General features: G+C 33.8%; 1 protein-coding gene across 2 annotated transcripts in view; it reads right to left on the reverse strand.

The window, feature by feature from the left end:
• Positions 1-23,677, reverse strand: part of LOC137654748 (uncharacterized) — a 120,800-nt gene that overhangs the window by 75,167 nt on the left and 21,956 nt on the right. For both annotated transcript variants that reach the window (XM_068388671.1, XM_068388670.1), the window contains exons 15-40: positions 23,466-23,575; positions 21,487-21,639; positions 20,421-20,549; positions 19,388-19,575; positions 18,375-18,557; positions 17,594-17,879; positions 16,313-16,454; positions 14,272-14,445; positions 13,631-13,809; positions 13,135-13,278; positions 12,576-12,722; positions 11,088-11,181; positions 10,746-10,891; positions 10,309-10,494; positions 9,657-9,841; positions 9,457-9,546; positions 8,331-8,464; positions 6,914-7,112; positions 6,236-6,461; positions 4,887-5,097; positions 2,793-2,920; positions 2,243-2,398; positions 1,802-1,924; positions 1,265-1,354; positions 803-997; positions 117-281 (exon numbers count right to left, since the gene is read on the reverse strand). In XM_068388671.1, the coding sequence (XP_068244772.1) occupies positions 117-281; positions 803-997; positions 1,265-1,354; positions 1,802-1,924; positions 2,243-2,398; positions 2,793-2,920; positions 4,887-5,097; positions 6,236-6,461; positions 6,914-7,112; positions 8,331-8,464; positions 9,457-9,546; positions 9,657-9,841; positions 10,309-10,494; positions 10,746-10,891; positions 11,088-11,181; positions 12,576-12,722; positions 13,135-13,278; positions 13,631-13,809; positions 14,272-14,445; positions 16,313-16,454; positions 17,594-17,879; positions 18,375-18,557; positions 19,388-19,575; positions 20,421-20,549; positions 21,487-21,639; positions 23,466-23,575 (4,163 nt within the window). The remainder of the gene's footprint in view (positions 1-116; positions 282-802; positions 998-1,264; positions 1,355-1,801; positions 1,925-2,242; positions 2,399-2,792; positions 2,921-4,886; positions 5,098-6,235; positions 6,462-6,913; positions 7,113-8,330; positions 8,465-9,456; positions 9,547-9,656; positions 9,842-10,308; positions 10,495-10,745; positions 10,892-11,087; positions 11,182-12,575; positions 12,723-13,134; positions 13,279-13,630; positions 13,810-14,271; positions 14,446-16,312; positions 16,455-17,593; positions 17,880-18,374; positions 18,558-19,387; positions 19,576-20,420; positions 20,550-21,486; positions 21,640-23,465; positions 23,576-23,677) is intronic.

Consider the following 23,677-nt stretch of genomic DNA (forward strand, 5'->3'; position numbering starts at 1 on the left):
GGGTGGTAGATAGCAAAATCGGCGGTAGATAGCATACTATAATAGCACCGTATTTTCCATACAGTCAAAACCTCACATCCCATGTTTAGAAACAAAAATCACTGACATTTCTTTACCTTGGATGTATCTGCACCTTCTGATTGGATAGTTATATTAACTTTTGGCACTGAATCCCACGAAATCAAACCGGCAAACTTCACACTGGCATCGGTGAGTCTATTATCTAGGGACTGTAAGGGTAACTCAGCTATGGCATGGCCCTCAAAACCACCAGAACTTCTCTGAAGATTTACAAAATATATAGATAAAAAATGCAATAAATAAATAAGAATCCTATTTCTTACTGAATTTTATATGTATCAGAGAGAGCGGAGACAAATGCATTGAACTCAAAATCAAATGAATTAGGTTTCATGAAAATTATTACATAAATAAATTCCATTTTACATGGAAAAAAGCTGATTCATACAATATTCATCTTTCAAATAGTATTGGTTTCCACTACCCTATTTTACATCACACATCATTGACTAGTAAAACCTAGAAAGGAATATGCAATATATCAAAATGCATCCTTATCATAGAAGTATCACCTGAGTGTCTACTATGATAAATCACCAACAGGTTCATTTATATCACAATGAGTCATGAACAGGGAAAAAGAGAGTTAAATTTAGATTCAAAATTTTGATAATACCACTCTTGAAAGCATCACAGGATTAAAGCAAGCTAATGAAGGAGCTTCAGGAACTCTACATTTATTAAAAATCAAATAAGGAAATAAGAACATAGTAACTTTTACCTCAAGGTCCACATTTAGTCGTAAGTTTTTGGTAGGTCCATACTTCATGGTAAGGTCATACCTCACACTGGAATCCGTAGTGTTATCACACAGATCGAGAACGACAGTATGGAGCTCAGGCAAGGGGGAATACAATTCAATGGCAATGCGCAGGCGAGGAAGTTGGCCTTGCTCGTAACGAGCCCCAAGGCCATACTGCAGATGCGCGAGAAACAAATAAGTTTTAAAATTCTAAACATTTTGATAAATTAAAACACCATCTCTGAAGCAAATAACCAAAGGCGCCAAACATCTTTTTTTGTAATTTGATATTTGTACATGATACATTGTACGTTGTTTAAAAGATGTTTGTATGTAGATCACTTTGAGATATTATCAATAATAGTCTAAAAAAGATAAAATAAAATTTAAGTAATACGAAAGTTGGATATTTGTGATAAATTCTATCACAATGTTGCATACCTTATTATCTCCTATCTGACCAAAAATCCTGGGGTGAACACGAACTTCTGGTTGCAATGTAAATAGGTTTCTAAGTTCTCCTGTTATCACCTAAAATATTAAAAAATTAAGGGCGATTCTGAGAACTAGGGATTTAAGGATTGAAATTAGAAACAAATGGAATTTACGAAAAGATACTTCTAAAATACTATTCCTCAGATTATGTTAAATAAGTTAGATGAAAATACTGCCCATTAAACAGCAGAAAAGTTGGCAAAATTCCTTATGTCACATTAGGAAATAATTTGAAATCTGAAAGATTGGCACAAATTCATACCTATCAACAAGACTTCATAAAAGAAAATGTAAAACTTTGCTTTTCTTAGGTCTGTACATACATAGTGTCAATATAACGAAAAAATAAAGTATCTTTGAATTTACCATTATCAGACAGTGCTACACATACTCTAGTATTCATGACTGAGATATAGATAGCTATGAAGTCAATTTTTTTTCTGCAGAATAGTCATACTAATGTAACTAGTCTAACGTTCTTACCTGATACCCTGGAAAAGGTGTACGTATAGTGCAGCTGACCAAGAAGTCAGTCAGGGATGTGACTTGGCCAAACAGAATGAAACCAGCGTCGACTTTATCATTCCACTGCACTCTGGCCTCTGTCTGCAAAAGAAAAAAAAATATAGGTTAACCCATCCCTTTTTCAAAAAGTAAATAAAAACTGGATAATTTTTAAAATCCTCAGAACGACGTGAAATCGTTACTACTAGATCAAATTGAAACTTGATCATTTTAAGAATGGGTTACAGAAAAATATGAAATTAATTACTAAATCACACCTATCTACAATACATCAGAACACCACAGTAATTTCGACCCATAATAACAAAACTCTACATGGCACAGAAAAATCTCTCAACTTGATGAAAAATCATCTTGAAAGTAAATTAGAGTCATGAACTATGTGTTGTTAACTCTCACCTTTATATGCTTGTCCTTTGAGTGGCCTAGGATGATGCCCGCCTTACGAAACTCTTCCATGGAGGTCTCTATCAGAATTCCAGCCTTGAAGTGTTGAGGTAAAGTAGCCACTTGACCCTCTATGTGTATTTCCTCATCAGCCCAAAGTACTGCTATCTTTAATTAGAACAACACTGTGATACTCCAAATCGAATAAGTCTACCTTGGTTCAAGTTATGGCTAATTGAATTAAATCTTGCTTTTTCACGAGGGATTTAAATACAGAATTCTACTGTTGTGTTCAATCAGGCTTTCATTAAAACTATTGACATTTTCTGATACAGTACCGTCTTATTGGAAATGCTTTATCCTAAGCATGAGTATAAAAATAAATCCCTAGCATAAAATATAAACCAATTCAAAATTATTACAAAAAGATCCTACTTTTATATCTCTGGTCCATTCTTCTATATAAAATCTATTCTCAATTTTCTTCCAAATATAACCAGATGTTTTTAGATGGTAAAATCAAAGCATTAGTGAAATCCTAAATGAGTATTTGTTTACATACACTTAGCTTCTCCTCCAAAGCTTGTGGATCATGGTACACATGTATATTGGCCATCAACATGTCTTTCTTTTGTAATGACGACACAGACAAGTTTCCCCTGAGGAAATCATATCCATGGTACATGTCGCCTGAAAAAAAGGAAGATGTTTCATCATTTATGGTACAGTATTACAAATTTATATACTGTATGCATATAATTCAGCATATTATCTATTCTGATAAAATTGTAGTGAATGCAGTATTCCACCTAATTGAGCCAAAAGTCTAATATTACATAAGTGTTTCTGCCAAAAGTACTAAATTACAAGTGATAAACATTTCAGCATACATATAAATGTCGATTCTCCCTAGTGCTAATATAGAGAATCACGCAACTGAAGACATAATAACCTATATACATACACATACATATAACAAGGCACTTCACCCAATTTTGGGGGGTAGCCGACATCAAACAAATGAAACAGAAAAGGGGACCTCTCCTCTCTACGTTCCTCCCAGCCTAACAAGGGACTCAACCGAGTTTGGCTGGTACTGCTAGGGGTGCCACAACCACCCCTCCCCCGTTATCCACCACAGATGAAGCTTCATAACGCTAAATCACCTACTGCTGCTACCTCCGCGGTCTTCCAAGACACCGGAGGAAGCAGCAGGGCCTACCGGAACTGCGTCATAATCACTCGCCATTCATTCCTATTTCTAGCACGCTCTCTTGCCTCCCTCACATCTATCCTCCTGTCACCCAGAGCTTCCTTCACTCCATCCATCCCCCCAAAGCTTGGCCTTCCTCTTGTGCTTCTCTCATCAACTCTTGCATTCATCACCTTCTTTAGCAGACAGCCATTATACAGAGAGTAAAAAATGTAATATAATAACGGTTGTAATTTATATCCAAACTTCAAAAGGAAATGTTGGTCGAGTAAAATTTAGCCAGGAAAACTTTTCATGAGCTGTGTTACAACCAAATTGTCTCCTAGCTAATCCTTATTTATGAAATTATGACAATATATTTTTTTTCAAATAGGGCCTTTATGCCTTGAAGGCATTTGTAAAAGAATGAATTTATTCTTTATATGACCATAATTTTGAATCATAAATTAATAAAAAAAAAAAAAAAAAAGCCCTTCACATTCCTGGCTGTATATAAACATTTAATGTCCCATTGCACATCTTAAGAATGAGATTAGAATGAGTGGAATTTTAGATTATAAAGTTAACAGTCTCTACAAATACTTCCCTATAGACTTGGTCTTATTACTGAAATCACCCAACTGTTGCAAAAGGTAGTTACAGGGAACTGTATTTAACAAGATCACTAATACAAGAAATAAAACTCATCATTCATATGATAATTCCAATGAAAAGTTGAGGATTGGTCTTACTTACCTCCTGAAGTCACGGATCTAATCATTCATAATGAATTTCAAACAAAAGACAATTGATATATATCACCACTCCCTAGTTGCCCATCATCATCATCATCATCATCATCATCATTATTATTATTATTATTATTATTATTATTATTATTATTATTATTATTATTATTATCAATGGTCAGGCTGGGAGGAACGTAGAGAGGAGGTCCCCTTTTTTGTTTCATTTGTTTGATGTCGGCTAACCCCAAAATTGGGGGAAGTGCCTTGGTATATGTATGTATGTATGTATGTATGTATGTATGTATTATTATTATTATTATTATTATTATTATTATTATTATTATTTATTATTATTATTATTGTTAGCTAAGGTACAACCCCAGTTGGTAAAGTAGAATGCTATAAGGGAGAGGAGACCAACAGGGAAAAATAGCCAAATGAGGAAAGGAAATAAAGAAATAAACAAACTTTGAGAAAAGTAATGAACAATCAAAATAACACATTTTAGAAACAGTAATAACATTAAAATAGATCTTTCAAAAATAAACTATAAAGAGACTAATGGCAGCCTGTTCAACATAAAACACATTTGCTGCAAGATTAAACTTTTGAAGTTCCTGATTAAGTTCCACTTGATTAGGAAGATTGCAACAGGGAAGTAAAGACAATCATTTTCCTGTTTTCTGGATGAAAAGTTCTGAAATGACTTCCATACCTGCAAGTATTACTTCATATTCATGTCCTTCCCATTTGGCTTTGGCTCGCATATCTGAGGCCAAGGGCAGGAGAGAAAAGTCAACAGCGGCAGACATCAAGCTGTAACCCTCAATCGTAGTCCGGACTTGACCAAAGAGCGAATATCTCAGAATATCGTTCATACTGTCGTCTTTGCCTTCAAATGTAATTTCCAGTCGATCTTTGTCCCACTATGGATAAAAAAAAGTATCCGTAACTATCTGAGAAAATTGTAATATGGCTGTGTTAAGTAAGCAAGTCTTGATAGTAAAAGGAGTCTGTAAAAAAGTAACCTTAAGTTTTCTTTTGTGTTCAATTATGTTTGTAATGAAATTATTTTGAATAATTCTAAAGAATTCTTAGTCAATTGAGAAAGGAAACATTCGTCCCTCGCACCAACAGACCGTCAAGAATTAGCAGTTAACACATATTACTTATCTAGACTCGTTACCCAGTCACAGGTGCTGTTTCTTATGCTGCAATCTATAGTATTATGTTTAATTCAAATAACCTTGTTATATGTATCGAACTTTTTATGCTTTGTTTTTGGGTCTTTAATACAGTTGCAGATGGGATTTTGACTTTTAATAACTCAATTAGTCTTTGCTCTTATGAAAAATGTGTAAATGAGGGTTGCAACCAGTAAAAAGAGTATTTAGTAACCGTTTACCTATTTTCTTTTAATACTGGCTATATTTAGTAGCTGTTTACCTATTTTCTATTAATACTGGCTGTCTTAAAAGTGTACTTCTCCTTGGGGGAAATTTGCATCACCCTGTATACATTCTAGTAGCTTCCAAGATCACAGAGAGTTTGACTTGTTCTGACTCGGTTGGATTTAGTAAAATTTCAGGTAATTAACACCTGTAGGAAACATGAAGACTTACCTATCCTTAGAGTGCTTGATAGCTATCTATAGTGTTAACTCATTAACCCTTTTGGAATTTTCCAACCCTTAATCCCCAGGGTATTTTTTTTTTTCAAGCACATTTTGCAATATTTATTTTCTAAATTGCTCTAACAGCCTTAATTTTTGTCATAGAGAGGTCAGGTTGGTCTCATTCTTTTGGAAAATGCCTGAAATTTCTCATAAAGTTATCAAGAATATGCAAAAAAAGATGTAAATAGCAGTTTTTCGCAATGACGTGCCAGTACATCCATGGGGGTAAAGGGATGAGTTTTGTGAAACGTACCAGTACGTCCATTGGGGGAAAAGGGTTAAGAAATTTTCAATATAGTGTACGTATCTGGGTTTCTTTCTGAAACATACTTGGTGAGTATTCCTTCCAATAAAATACCTTAAATAGTTAAGGCAACAATTTCACTCACCATTATATAGAAGTTCATATCAAGAACTCCGACAGTTTTCTCTATGATAGCTCCAGTGCTAGCACTTATGAGACCCTCAAAAGAGGAGCTCACGTCCAACTTGGTCTCTATCCTGAAGGTAGAATTGTCAATCCTCTTTCGTGCTAAGAGTTGCATATCGATAAACTCATTGTCATGCCAGCCAGCTTTCATAGTGCCTTCAATGTGATCAGGGTCACGGAAATACCTGTAGAAAATGTGTTCTTTCAATATTTACAATTTATTCAAGTTCCCCAAATAGCATAAAGACTGAAATGATAGGATGTTTTTATTCACTTACTAAGATCATGTATTTTTGAAGGTAAAGACAATAGAAAAATTATTATTCTTTTTAAAATTTTAGGAGAAAGAGTCAATCAAACTGATCTTCTGGAAAATAATTAAACAGATGAAACATATTTTCTATGATGTAATGACATGATTATGAGCATACATAGCCACCTACATGACATTACGAATAGGCTTTTATAGCCAACATAATTTTCATGAAAGCATTTTACAGATTTAAAAGTAAAATTCTTATTCGTTCCCATGTATGACAAAATTTCTTCCGTGGCTTCACCTTATTATGAAAATTATTTAGGAATCTGGACATATATACATCAGAAAATATGCTGTAAAGATTAAAGACACACTTACTTGATTTCAAGACAATTCTTCTTCCAGTGCACGAATGGCGTACTGATATCGAAGTTACCGTAAAGTTCAGCAGTATGACCTCTTCTCAGACGCATCGTGAAGTTCGTCGTTATGGCTTGAATGCTGCGACTGCTTTCCATCCAACTGATGCCACCCTCATTCCTGTGTTCCCAAATTAAGTCTTCACCTATAAACTGCACTGTGCAGATGTTGGAAAAATTATTAAATACAAACATGGCAATCTAAAATGATGCTCACTCCTCTGAAATAGGAAGATTATGAAATGTTGATGGCATAGTTTATCATCAGTTTCTCACTACTGTATTTACATTAATACTATGAATATTTTCCTAGAATTTCAGTTCCTTACTATCTATCTAACATTTTATGAATATTTTTTCTAGAATTTCAGGTAAAAAAGCTTAACCAAAGCATAACTGACAGACCTTTTTGTGAAATATTTTGTTATTAATTCTAAGTCCAAGTTCTGACTGATAACAGTTCAAGCCAGTGAAATTTTCTGATCACTCACTCTTAAGTTTTATCTTATATCGATCTTTCTTTTTTCTTCATAATTTGCATAAGAATCTTTTGTCAACATTATTTGTTTAGAGAAAATGTTTAATAAATAAAAAAATGGCAATAACAGTTTTCTTTTCATTACTTGACGATCTACCTTACTGATTATATCCAAGTTTACTGTACATATTACTGTATTTCAAGCTGATCTCCTCAGAGTTTTCAATGATCAAGAAATAAGGAAATGAAAATCTGCAAGTGGAGAAAAAATATATAACCATAACATGAATTTCTAAGGTTTTTAGAAAGGCAATTAAGAGATTCACTCCCCATACTTAGAATAATTTCATTTGCACACATATAACAACCATACAAGTTCCAAAACGTACATTTGGATAAGGAATGAGCATTATATTAGTCAAAGATAATGAAATAGTATAATACAAAGAAGAGAAGAAGATGGATGTGGCAGAGATGAGAATGTTGAGATGGATGAGTGGGGTGACAAGAAGAGATAAGATACGGAATGAGGTAATTAGGGGTACCACAGGAGTTAGAAAACTATCAGATAAGATCCAAGAAAGTAGACTGAGGTGGTATGGTCATGTAATGAGAAGAGATGAACAGTATATTGGGAGGAGAGTGATGGAAATGGAGGTACAGGGAACGAGAAGGAGAGGGAGACCAAAGCGAAGGTGGATGGACTGTATCAAGGATGATCTTCGATCAAAGGGACTAACTGGTGATGAAGTGTGGGACAGAGGTAGATGGAGAATGCTGACCAGAAACATTGACCCCACATAGAAGTGGGAAAAGATGTAGACAAAGATAATACAAAATTAAGATCATAATTGAGCTTGATATTCCCTTATCAACATTTAAAAAATAGATGACTCACAGAATTTGTGGGTCTTCCAGTTCGAACGATACTGCTGTCCCAAGAAGAATAGTTGACCGTCCATAGTGAATGTGAACTCTTGGTCACTCGGGGTTTCGTATAAAACATCAAAAACCAGTTTTTGATTTGGATCCCTGTTGATATAAACAAAACATGACCATCTTAATCTTTTTATAAATAATAAATCAAAATGATAAAAAACTGTCTTGGTAGTTAGGCGACAACTGACAACTGACTTATCTCTGATAGGGGAAGAAGTCTGTACTATTCCTGCAACCCCAAGGTATGAGATTCTTCCATTTTAATCTAAATCTATGGCCTTTTAGATAATTGATCACAACATAATTTCATTTGTCTATTTATTACTTCTTGAATTTAACTGATTTTATCCAGACCTTTAAATGAGATTGGAATTCAAAGATTATGATATGCATATGTCAATTATATTATATGAAATATATAAAAGATGTTCTTATTACATCTTTCTCCATGACTGAAATGTGACTGATTGGTAGGTCTATCTCAAGTAATTTGTTACGAGATTTTAGGCTACCAAAATCAAATATAATGTCTGTCTGGGTAAAGACAGTCCATGCATTCTTAGGAATTTAGTAGTATTTTGCAAATGTTCACATACACATATATATATATATATATAAATATATATAAATATACATACATACATACATACATATATATATATATATATATATATATATATATATATATATATATATATATATATATATATAGATATATATATATATATATATCGCCACTTCTTTCATAAAAGGCTTAATCCGGGGAATCTAAAGAAACTACTCATTGACCCACAAAGGCAATTTTGTATTGCCCTTAATGAAAATACGTATATTGATATACACTCATGTATATCTGTATGTTTGTATGTGTATACATACGTATATACTCATACATATACATACACACACATATACATATACATACAGTATATATATATATATATATATATATATATATATATATATATATATATATATATATATATATATATATATATATATATATATATATATATATATATATATATATATATATATATGCCTATACATACATACATGAATTCCTGATATGGAATATGACTTACCTGTTGGCATCCCACTTCAAAAGGGCTTGAAAACCATATTGATGAGACTGTAGAATATCAGCAATTACACTCACGTGAATGTCTCGCTGCCTGAAAATACAGTAAGATCAATTAATACTGAACAACAATACTTTAAGAGAGAAAATGACATAAAGGATGCAATGAATAATTTGCAAATTGCAGCTAACAGTACAACTCACCTATCCAAATGCAAGTCGTTGGTGATGGTGATAACATTCCCTATGCTTATTTCGGTGTTTGACGTATACAGTTGGCCAGGAAGATGGACTTCCAAGTTGACTGTGTGAGTTTGAGCCAATAGATGGTCCCTTCCATGGGTGTAACCAATGCTGACCCCATATTTCTGTCCACTGTTTGTGAGTAGCTGGAATGGAAAACTAATTCTGAAACTTAAATAATTCTGAAACATTTATTCATGATCATTGCATAGAAAATATATAAACATACCATTAGCTATATACTATCACATAGTAATTAGATATCTTGATTAATGTTACTAAATCTTATTAGCATAAGAGTGAGTCAGATCATCACCAATATATAAAATTTATCTCAGAAGACTTTAAAGTTTAATCTTCAAAATGAATACCCATTTAAGAGGTAACACGCTCCCCTTGCATTCACAAGACAGCAGATCGAGTCGTGCCTTGGACCTTGAATTTAAGCTATGTACTTGGGAGGTTACTGTTGGGGTTGGGCACAACAGTGGGAGACTTTAATGCCCAGCTGATGTTCTGATGATCATCTATTCAGAATTTAACCTTCAGATGTTTCATTTGTTATCATGCGATATGTTTAAACGAAGATATTAACTCTTCGACAGATACTTACATGCGTGACAAGACTCATTCCTCTTTCATTAGAATGAAAAGTGGAATTTATTCGTATCAATCCATAAGATGGAAAAGTGATGTCCAACAAGAGATTGTGCAAATTTTCAAGGCGTGTAGAAAGGTCCCCGTAAGCACCACTCAATTCTATTCTGGTATCACTTCCAGATTTTGCCTCACCTTCGAACTAGAAAGAGATTTGGGGTTTTCATTAATCTATTTTTTACTTGATAAGTAAACCAGAAGCTCCCAAATGCTACAAGTAATTAGCTTCTGAAGAAGTCTACTAAAATAGAAAAAAATAAATGTTTTTCCAAAAACAGGTAACAATAAAAGATATGCTATAAAATTGTTGATGTTATATTCTAATTACCGGTATACAGTTAAACTAAATAATTAACCAAGATACAAAAAAAAAAAAAAGTGGAATTTACTCACAGTGTAAATCTTGCTTCGCTTTTCTTTAACTTGGCCATTAACTTCGAGGTCAGCAGTGTCTGGAATTTTGATGAACCATGACCCCTCAACTTCCACGTATTCAATTAACTCCTTTTTTAGATGCAGACGAGATACAACTTCTTTGGCTGTAAAAAAAAAAGATGGTCAGCTTACAATTAATATTAAAGTGTATCAGTTAATATATCTCATAAACAGAGGTATATTAAATTTCTATTGCATAATTCAGGATCATTACTCACTCACCGAGAACGATTTGCTTACAGTAATTACGAATATCAACAATTACAACGAGTGTTAAATTGTAAATAATAAATTACTCACCTGTTGCATATTGGACAATAAAGCCTGTGTTAAGTATATGGTCATCATGGAACCAGTCTAGACCTACTTTGAGGTCCAAATTACTCTTGGGGTGCTGGAAACAAAATGAAGAATATGCAAAATAATTTCCATGTTTTATGAATACTGCATACACAACTCTTTATTTTACTTTACAAAAAAAAAGAACCTTATTTTCAAGTTCAGGTAGAAATCTAAGCGTTGATTAGTGATGGTATAAAGATAAAATTGGATTGAGGATGGAAACCTGTTCTCTAACTAAATCTTTACCCAAAAGGACGTACTGGTACATTTCACAAAACTCATCCCTTTACCCCCATGGACGTACCGGTACGTCCTTGCAAAAAAATGCTATTCAATTTTTTTTTTTTTTTGCATATTTTTGATAATTTTTTGAGAAACTTCAGGCATTTTCCAAGAGAATGAGACCAACCTGACCTCTCTATGACAAAAATTAAGGCTGTTAGAGCAATTTGAAAAAAATATACTGCAAAATGTGTTTGAAAAAAAATAACCCTTGGGGGTTAAGGGTTAGAAATTTCCAAATAGCCCGGGGGTAAAAGGGTTAAGGATCAGGATCAATTAAATACAGTAATTAGAAACAATTCTGTTACATTCAGAATTACAGAAATGTTAATTTATGAAAATTTAACAATTCAGAAAACCTAATGGGATTTACAAACAAAATAAAATCAAAATTTCTAAAGGCGAATAACAGTGGAAAATGTAATAAAAATAGACAAAGATCAAGTAAGAAATTTTTTGTATGATGAAAATAAAGAAGAGGAGAGGTGTCAATACATTAAAGCTTTCAACAGGTGAATTTCTCTGGTTAACAATTTTGAAACTGCGGTGGTCATTTGCTGTTTGTAAGACCACTTATTCAAAGAAATTTCATTCAATTCTAATAGAACAGTTAAAATACGTACAACTTCAAAGCTCAAACATCTTGAAAATGGTTCTTTGTTGAGTAGATTTACGGAAGTCTCATTTCATGGTCTATACAACTTATTTATTTGACATATTTAACATCATTATAATTTAAGTTTTATTATTCTTCATTTATAGTATGTTCCTTACTTCTCTATTTCCTTTCTGCACTAGGATGCTTTTCCTTTTGAAGCCCTTGTGCTTGTAGCATTCTGTTTATCCAATTAGGATTGTAGTTTTGCTAGTAGTAATAAAGGGATTTTGACAAAGAAAAAATCTATTTCTGGGGAGATACCTGTGACGCCCGGTGAAACCCTTCCCTTATGTTGCCCCACCCTTTCCTTTCCAAGCCATAGTTCTTGCAGAAGGATGTAGATCAGAGGGCGCTAGTAGTATAATACAGTAGTAATGACTCAAAGAGATAAAATTACAGCAAACCAACACCCATGGGCAGACTAATTCAAATGAATAAATAAGGCTAATCTCTTCTTTTTAGCAACTACTTGGTCGTTTCCAAAGGATCAGCTAAAGGTCTCTCACCTTGACGTTGAAGGTAGAGTTGAATGTTGTCCTTGTATCGATATTGTAAAGAGTAAACAACTGGAATATGTCCACTTGATGATCTGGATTCTCAAAGTTCTCACCAAGGTTTACTTGAATGTCATTTTCGAAGGAACCAAAATGACTCTGCAAGAGAAAAGAAATAGAAACAAATTACCTTTAAGAGACTGATAGAACACAAGGAATGAGATTTTAAGAAATCATAATCTATCTATAATTTTCAGGAGTTTAAATGCAGTAATACAACAATATACCTATTTTTAACTACTACAGAAGCTATTACAACTTGAATATAGCAGTTAAAGTGCCCGAGAATTCTCTCTATGCTCAAAAATAGAAAAAAATACATCAATAATAAAAGCAATTCTTAATGAAAACTCCACCTTTTTTGCACAAAAGTTCTAATCTTTTCAGTCCCTTCAACCATAAATGTATCGTTAAATGAGTGTTTATATACAAAATGGCACTGTTTGAAAAACATGCTGATAACCTAAAGGATAATTTACTCCGTCCTCAAAAACTCGTAAGCATTTCTCACCCTATAAAACCAAGCACCCATGAAATTAATGTTGGGGAACTGAGAGAAGAAGAATCGCCATCGACGCTCAAATTTAATATCACTGGTGGTTGATGAGTTAGCCACGCGGTATTCTATCTTGATGTTTTCCCTGGGCAATGATAACTGAAAAATCAAACATTAAACAAGTGTTAATATTCATATATTACACTTTCAATTCACCAGGGACATTCCTGGAATGGATATCTTTGGCGATATTGACAAAAACTATTATGATGATGATGGTAAAACTTAATTCACTTAATGCATTTTAGTTATTTTAAGAATTAGGATATCTAAAATTAAGAATCTACTACAGAATATCCTGAGGGTTATTGATAAAGATTGAGATTTTTAGAATTACCCACAAATTATATGGATTTCAATTACCCGAGAGTTCATAATGCCATCTACCTGTCTCTCTTCTGCCGTGAGAAGAGAAATTAAATTACTTCAAAGCGTCTAAATTACAACATACCGATGGGCTATACACGATGTCCAAATTTGCATCCCTTTCAGATCCATTGTCACTAAGCGATCCCTGTATGGTTCCCGTCGCTCGCTGCCACGTACCCCCGGGGCCTGGCACCAGGTAATTCACCTGCACATCGACCTCGTACAACTGAGCCCCCGCCTTCTGTCGTAAATCTATGACTCCTATTTTAAGGAATATGAGGAATTGTGAATCTTCTTGGAAAGACTGTTATTATCGGGATGAATTACTTAGTGCATTTTAGTTCGTACAGCTTACATTGTAGAAATACCACTTTATTAGTGGAATGCTCAGTAAATATATATCATCATTTTAGTATTGTGTTAGAGGTGTAAGCTTAAAGTAACTATTTCCAATTCATAAAATGACCCTTCTATTTGAAATATACTTTATTTTCCTTCATCAGTAAAAAAGTGAATGTGAACAAGTTTCAGTTAGAATTCATACTTTATAAAGCCATAAGCAAGTGCTGTTTATGTCATGGACATATGAATTCTCTTAATGAACATAATTGATCCCTTAATGAAGGTATTACACCTACAATGAACAAAAAAATCCTTAATACACATATTCTATCCCTTACAAAGTATTGAATCCCTTAATGGACATATCAAATCGCTTGGTACCTGTAAATTTAACAATTTCCTCTCCTCTCCAGGAAATAGTGAATATAGGGCTGAACACATCCCGTCCTTGTTTACTATGACGTGAAAAGCCAGCATTGACTGTTGAAGCCTCCTGGTCATTGATCGTCATACTTATGTCCATGCGTTTCTCCATTTCCGTCCACACATAGCGTCCTGCAATGAAAACCGGAGCAAAGCTGAAATACTGTAGAGCTAATGATATGAAGTAATAACGACAGAATTTGGGATTTTTGCCTGTAACTCTAAAAAAAAAAAACAAATTTGCATTATGAAATAAAACAAGAATGGAAGAAAAATTGGAACAGGATTAAAATCTATTCATAATAAATGTGGTTGGAACTTAAAAATACCATGATAACTTATAAATCATATACAGTATTGTAGTTTTAGGTAAAGCTATTTCAAATAGTTCCTCTTGGACTTTAGTTTCAAAGAGCACACTCTAAGCCTCATAATTCTACTTCACTGACTGTAAAAGGCTTGCCAAAGTTTCACAGGGCAATGACAATGGATCCATCATGGAAAATAATTCATATAAATGTTGAGCAACAAAACTGGATGTAGGCTAGTCCTCAAAGTTGAATAAATCCTATTTCCTGCAGAGTCATCCTTGGAACCCTTTACTTTTTCAACACTGCATCATGATTTACTTTTAAAGTAAAATTGGGTTGCTTGACAAACCGTGTATAACTTCATTATGAAACGTAATACAATTAACACAACATTATGTTAACTGCAAACTAATTATTATTATTATTATTACTTGCTAAGCTACAACCCTAGTTAGTAAAGCAAGATGCTATAAGCCCAGGGGCCCTAACAGGGAAAATAGCCCGGTGATGAAAGGAAATAAGGAAAAATAATATATTTCAAGAACAATGACATTTAAATAAATATTTCCTGTATAAACTAAGAAAACTAACAAAACAAGAGGAAGAGAAACGAGATAGAATAGTGTGCCTGAGTATACCCTCACACAAGAGAACTCTAACCCAAGACAGTGGAAGATCATGGTACAGAGGCTATAAAACTACCCAAGACTAGAGAACAATGGTTGATTTTGGAGTGTCCTTCTCCTAGAAGAGCTGCTTACCATAGCTAAATAATTATTATTATTATTATTACTTGCTAAGCTACAACCCTAGTTAGTAAAGCAAGATGCTATAAGCCCAGGGGCCCTAACAGGGAAAATAGCCCGGTGATGAAAGGAAATAAGGAAAAATAATATATTTCAAGAACAGTGACATTTAAATAAATATTTCCTGTATAAACTAAGAAAACTAAAAAAACAAGAGGAAGAGAAACGAGATAGAATAGTGTGCCTGAGTATACCCTCACGCAAGAGAACTCTAACCCAAGACAGTGGAAGATCATGGTACAGAGGCTATAAAACTACCCAAGACTAGAGAACAATGGTTGATTTTGGAGTGTCCTTCTCCTAGAAGAGCTGCTTACCATAGCTAAATTGTCTCTTCTACGGTAGGGTCTAAGTTGTGTACAACTGAAGAGTCATATATTAACCCTACATTGCTCCATTCTCCTTTGTTTACATTATGGCAGCAATATGCCTACATGGTGTTTTCTTTTTAAGATCAGAAACTGAGATAGACTACTTTATACCATTCAAAAGTGCATTTTGTAATTCTATACACTTTAGTTGCCTATAGAGTAATAAAGAATTTAAAAATGTTCTGTGTAGAATTGATGACTGAAACTTGTCAAGATGAGTAATTCAGACAGGTCTTAAACGGTGTTACATGAAAATGTTTTCTGGTATTTTTAAGCATCTTGCAACAAACTTTGGACCAAGTAACCAAAAATCAATGATTCCCTCGCATGAACTACCATCGTAAATCAGACTGAACTGGTAGCACGGATAACTACATCCAAGTCTCACTAGAGGATTATCATTGTTACAAACTTTTGTAGCTTTGATTGTCCACAAATATGAAAAATTATATTTGGTACTCGGTACAGAGTTCAGCATCAAATGACGCCAGCAATGGCCCATTACACTAACCTCTTGCTAATATGCTCGTCATCGGAGACCGCAGCTCGAGTATAATATTCTGCGATCTGAAGTTAATGTTGTATTTTATGCTGTGTTCACGAGGACTTGTTGTTCCTGGAGTATTCACTGATAACAAAAATGTTCTGTAGTCCTGCAATTAATAAGAGGTTTCAATTATTAAACTAATTTTTTTGTAAAGGCTATAGGCAACCCCAAAATGATTCATAGGCTTACACTTTGAAAGGGCTAAGAAAACATCTAATCTAAACTATCCAGTTTCCAGCAAGACACTTGAAATTATGATCATGCTAACATACTTAATCTTTCTTTCCATCTAAGATACTTTTACAAATAGATAATTGAGAACACTCCTTTCAAATGCTATTTGACGCAAACTGCTTCTGCCTCTCTACCTGATTTATTTAGAGAGTATGACATTACAGTATTCTCTTATCTATAATGCGTATATATGCCACATCAGGCATAAGCACCCACCCCACAGATAGGAGGCTGATGGCTAACGACAGAACCCAATACTCGGACACGAGTGGGCGCCGACGACGACGATATGATAAGAAATATAATCTAACAGTACTGATTTGAATATGAAAGTTTGTCAAACTAAGGATACCTGCCATTAGAATATACTGTATATAAAAACCTAGATAGCTTCACTTTTGATTAATATCATCTGGTTTCTTCATGCCACAATAGAATGTAGTTAGATATCTACAGAACTCATTTTAGAACCTCACACTACAATAAACTATGAAAACAAATCTTAACACATGATAGCTATAAATGAGATAGATGGCCCTATTGCATCCTGAAATATTTCAGTTAAAGAACATCTTGAAATTACATTACCTAAGAGAGGTTTCAAAAGTATTTTCCTAGATCAGCATTTGCTTTTTATTTATCTTTGTGTAGTAACTTTACCATTTGTTTATTTTTCTTTGGGTAGTAACTTCAGCATTTACAAAATCCTTAAGCATAACAAAATTTCACTCATCATTTGGAGAAACACTATGTAACTCTTTAACCTAGTTTAAATATATTACCAAAGTGCAAATGCTCAACCGTTAAAATTCAGTTTATTTCTTTCTCCATATTTCAAACTAATTTGGATTGGTCCTTAAAGAAGGTGATTTGATGTCCTATAGTACAGGTATGTAATTGTGTGAAATGAGGTAGGAAACCACTATAACTACCAGTTTATGAAGTGGCACCTAACTGAGCTAAAACCAACAATATTAAAATTGATCGCCATTATTCAAGAGTAACACTCACAGGCCTCCATTCCCACGTATAGCGTAGTTGATACCAAGTCAAACTGGGGTCCGTTTTGTGCAGGACCAATTGCAGCTGCGATGGTCCAGTCAGAGGGTAAAAAGGACTCTCAGGTACCCTTGAAGCGTTGGGGTACTGGACGTTCAAACAGAGCTTGGTTCCAATTTGCTCTTCGTAAGACGTACACCCGCTGACTTCCATTCGGTCTATGGCCACCCCTTCTATGGCTTCTCGGGATCCCTCGGCCGACACGTCCAATGATCCGTGGACAAGGAATAGCTTTGATCTGTTTGGCATAGGTCAATGTTTTAACACAAAATAATCAAGGATGTTAAAACAAACTTTGCCAGGGAGAATGCCCTTTTCAAAGCTGTTCTCATTGCAGTTCTTACTGTAAGTTATTCTATAAAGCTTTAACTTTGTTCTATCACATATTAATCTATAATCAATTTAGGGACCTGATATTTTTCTCTTTACTTTATATTGCATTATATAAACTGTACGGACATTTCCCTAACACATTAGAAAATAGAATTAAAAGATGAATGGTTGTTCAAGGTTCAAATACCTACGATGTACAGAACCTACTAAATACAGCCTTATTCCAAGTTGGAAATCCAAGTACTACTTTTATCATTTACACTAAGTGCCTTACTGTATTCTTATTCTGGATTTTCCTCCAATTAGCAAAATCACTGAAGAATTAATTCACAATCTAACAGTGACCCGAACTCCTAGAGATTCAAATCCTAAGCAATCACAAGTCTGTAACACAACTTACGTAATATTCATTATTTCCACCTTGTCTCTTGGAAGTTTGATATCAATGCGAACATTTTCTGATCCCTCTATGTCAAATCTGCCGTCCAGAACAGTTGAAGAATGCAATGTTGCAACGATCTCGGCTCCCGACTGAGAAGAATGGCCGTCGACAATCATTGAACCGACAACCTCGATACCAACACTGTTAAAGGAAATCAGCGTTAAACATACATTCACAAGGGAACTTTTCACTTGGAATAGAATTACTGCAATTAAACAAAATCAACAAACTGACCATTCATCTTGAGAAGTGAATAATATTAACCCTGCAGCACAAAGAGAACATGAAATAATTCTGATAATCTTATTTCAGTAACAAATAACATTGTGAGGGATGAAATAAGGCTTGTAATAAAAGACATGGTTTATATACTGACGGACATTTATTTTACCACAATCTAAATCTGGCTTGGGGATACAATTAGTTACTGAACCATGGTCCCACTGACTTATGTGGAAGGAATAGATATAGCCAGGATGAGGGGGTGTGGGATGTGGATAAGTAAGATCTTGCAGGAATGTTAACGTTAATTTCATTTTCTTATTGATTTAACCCTTTTACCCCCAGGCTATTTGGAACTTTCCATCCCTTAACCCTCACTGGTTATTTTTTATTCAAGCACATTTTGCAGTATATATTTTTCAAATTGCTCTAACAGCCTTAATTTTCATCATAGAGAGGTCAGGTTGGTCTCATTCTCTTGGAAAATGCCTGAATTTTCTCAAAAAATTATCAAAAAAAAAAAAAAAAAAAATTGTAAATAGCAGTTTTTTGCAAGGATGTACCGGCACATCCATGGGGGTAAAGGGATGTGTTTTGTGAAACGTACCAGTACGTCCTTTGGGGGTAAGAGGGTTAACATAACATCAGAATATTCAAGGCACCTAAGCCATGAATCCTGGCCAGAAAATGCCATGACCAAAAAATAATTTCTAAACCCATGTGCCTGCCTGGAACTACCATTACCTTACCTTGGCTTTAGCTGTCCACTGATACTAGCCTGGCCACTAGTAAAGAAGGAAAAGAGATCTAGTTTACCACTTGCATGCACATCAAGGGCGATACTGGCAGTGATAGTGAGGTTCAAGGGCATACCGGCAGTGGTTGGTATGATGTACGCCGATTCAACAGCTAACCAGGATTTTTGCAAGTTGATGTCCTGTGGAGCATGATATTGCAATATGTGAAAGAGAACTTTAATCCTTTATGATAGGTTTAATTAGATACATGTAACCTTTCTCTAGAAAAAAGAAAATATCTATAAGGATTTTGCAATAACTGGAGGAAGAATTAAAAAAAATTTCATATGTAAATCATAGTGTCCAGTAGCAATTAATATAATGAGTGTGAATATTTACTGGTAAAAATAATTTCCAGATTATTTCATAACACGCAGCTCAGACAGATTTTGAGGGTTATAGCCTAAGGTCTCAAAAGACTGATTAAGAAATTATGTCTTTTAAAGATACTGCTTCAACTGATATATGTGGTAAAAGCCAATTCACTTGAATTTTTGCATAATGATACAGTTTAATTTTTCCTTACAAATATAGGAAAAAATAACTATCTGAAACAGATTGACAATGATATTCTAAATTAATCACCTGTGCATGAATACTGTACTCAGTTTGTATAGTACTTCTTTACAAATTTAAAACTGATAGTCATCTTGCTTAAATATACTTTTATTTCCTTTAAATTATTCCAAACTAATGAAGGCAATTCATCTCTTTAGGCTATTTTATCAACAAACTCTAAATGTGATTCATTTTGAATATAATTAATGAATCATATTAAACAGCATGCTTTAACTTCAATCTGAATGTCCTATAAATTATACTAGATGGAGAGTTAAATTTCATCCTAAAACTTCATCCATAAATCTTTTTAGTCTTGAAGGAGGAATTATATAAAAAACATTTTGATTCTACAACCAAATTTTACACAACTGCTCATTGGAACCATTATATGATTCATTCATTCATTCATTAAAAAGTTACCAACCTCTCCCTCATTCAACTTCCTAATCCGTTCGGCTGGGTTGAGAGTGCTGATTGCTTCCATGATCTTGTCCATTCCATGCAAGTGGCGATAATAGATCTCACTTCCAAAGGTCTTCATGTGAAGAGAAAGCTGTTGAGAAATGATTGATGATTAATGGGGGATTCCTAAGAAACAATGACAGGTCTTACCAGCAGAGTAATAGTTTAATTTTCATTTGCTATATTAGAAATATAGTTGTTTAATTTAAACAGTGACTTAAGTCATATATCACAGATGGAAGATTATCAATTTCTGTTAATTTTTCTTGATGATTAAACGTACACAAATGTAACCTTACTTTGCAAAGGGAAAAATATGTTCAGCAATCAATTTACATTTCAGTATACTGCATAAAAATAAAAGGTTTCTATATATTGTTCAAGAAACTCCTTAACATATTTCTGGTAAGGCTTGGCAGGTGTCCGTAAAGCTTATTAGGCATCCGTAAAATCTAACATACTCTTTGATAAAAAATATAATTCATGTTAAAATTCTGAATGCAGTTTGAACACGTCTCTATACTGATATTCTTACTTATATATTCTATATATTCAGGTCTCTAAAGAAGTTTGGAAATATCTTTAAACTTTCAGTTACTGAAAAAGCCTAAAACTTATTCCACTTTCTGATAAGCTTCATAACATTTCCAGTTTCTTTAAAAATCTTTTAGAATCCTATATGTTATTTAAATCATTAGAATGATCAACAGTCACCAGACTAAATATGATTCAAGCAGCTACTGAGCTTAGAAAATTTCTTCATACTACACTACTGTAAAAATATTAATTCCCTAAATAATATTGAGCTTCCTAGTGATCAGAAAAGTTCCACCCCCTTTTATACTTACTTAAATAGTTGAAATTTTATTCATCCTTATCAAAATTTCAATGAACTTCTTACTTGTTTTAGTCTTATTTTAGCACCTTGAATCCGAGTCATTACCCCAGTAAGCCTAGTAAACACCTTCCCACTTCTTTACTGTACTTACTAAAATAACCTAAAACTGACTCTCCTTCCTTCTACTTACTTCAGCATCCTTTGTCAAATACTGTGAGCGTTTTCCAGTTCGTTCCATCAGCTCATTAATTTTGCCATTGACAAAATTGTCTGTCTCCTCATAAGGCGTTGGACGGAAGACACTGTCAACATAACGGTCCATGCCTTCGACGCGAGCACCAATCTACCGGATAAACACACACTCGCATGTAAACTGACACAGTACTGTAGTTACGTATGGGAAAGTTTTATTTGTATTGAATTGTGTTTCAGATAATGATGATAACTGTAATGATAAAAATAGTATTAACAATAAAGAAAGTAACAATAATGATATTATTATTATTATTATTATTAAATGCTAAGCTACGACCCTAGTTGGAAAAGCAGGATGCTATAAGCCCAGGGGCCCCAACAGGGAAAATAGCCGAGTGAGGAAAGGGAATAAAGATAAACAAAATATTTCAAGTATAGCTACAACCTTAAAATAAATATTTCCTATAAAAAACTATAAAAACTTTAACATAACAAGAGGAAAAGAAACTAGATAGAAGTGTGCCCGAGTGTATCCTCAAGCAAGAGAATTAAAAAAGTACTGCTATTACTACTACTACTACAACGAGGCTTTTTATATAAAACATAACGGATCGTCATTATTTTTGTACACAAAACGAGATGAATTTTGTACTAGTATACTACAACTACGTCACTGAAACCTAATTAAGTAACAATTTATGTAATTTCTGATCAAACGTTCATAATTTTGTGTGATTACATATCAAAGGATAAGAAATTAGGCAATTCCCAAGTCTGGGTAACTTCACGTAAGAGATATGCTAACAATTTTGGGCAGCGATGAATATTCTCAAATAATTTAATTGAACATGTTAAAAGATACATACATATACCAAGGCACTTCCCACAATTTTGGGGGGTAGCCGACATCAAAAAAATGAAACAAAAAAGGGGACCTCTCCTCTCTACATTCCTCCCAGCCTGACAAGGGACTCAACCGAGTTCGGCTGGTACTGCTAGGGTGCCTCAACCCACCCTCCCCCGTTATCCACCACAGGATGTGACCATTAAATCCAATTTTCTGACATTTACAGCATAAAATGAAAGGGACAATATGTGAAGTATTTCATCTAATATTTTAATAGATCATACATTGATAGAATTAGATCTATTTCACAAAATACTCTTAAATCTAACAACTAGGAATTGTTTGGAACTAGTTTTCCTAGATGTATTGTTCCTCAAATTCTAAAAGAAAAAAAAATTTGATTGACAAAACATACAAACTCCTTATCTTGTTGAATGAAGCTATCTAACTTGCGTGACATTGCAAGTTTCGTCATTTGTATTGAAACACTAAATACATATCTGGCAACGTATTGTTTTGCCTGCAGTTTGCCCTAGTTATCATTTAGTTATCAGAGAGATAAAAGACAGTGATGCTACAGGGTTATCTTAGTAAACACATGGTTGTTAAGAGCTGTCATTCACTATCGCAAGAACACAATAGACTGCATTATCTTGAAAGTATTCCGTAATCTCATTCTTAAGTACTTGAAGTCGTAGTCATTAAAATAGTTTCTAATCAGAATCTTTAACTTATTAACCAGTTTTCAAGTTTAACCCTACATACAGTCTTGGGTGGAGTCGCCACTGAGTGATTAATCATCATATCTATTGGTTTTCACCTACGATTTCCAAATTTACCGTGGAATTTTCTATTTTCCGGAGGAGTCCTGCCATTCTTTAAAAATTTTATCCTAATATTAGAGATCCTCTCATGCATTTCATGCATGAATAACAAATCATCCCAATTCCTGAAATTCAACATAAAAAACTATCCTTTAAGATTTGATTATTCTTGAAAGTCATAAGATAACTTCTATAATGTTGAAGAATACTGGTTGCCCATCCTTATTTTTTCTAATCAAGAGACTAGCTACAATGGGAAGCAATAGAATTAAAATTCAATGATTCTTATAACTATTGAAATACCTCAAGAAGGTTAAGAGAATGTCCAAATAAATCTGTAGTGAAGTTGAACGTCGCAGACCTTGGGATGTAAGAACTCTGGGAAAAGATAATGTTGCCATCAAGGCCAGCACCTGCAAAAAAAATATATACAACTTTCTTAATCTAGCAATAGTATACTATTATTATTATTATTATCATTACTTGCTAAGCTATAACCCTAGTTGGAAATGCAG

The sequence above is a fragment of the Palaemon carinicauda genome, chromosome 15, assembly GCF_036898095.1.
Source record: "Palaemon carinicauda isolate YSFRI2023 chromosome 15, ASM3689809v2, whole genome shotgun sequence".
Classification (NCBI taxonomy): domain Eukaryota; kingdom Metazoa; phylum Arthropoda; class Malacostraca; order Decapoda; family Palaemonidae; genus Palaemon; species Palaemon carinicauda.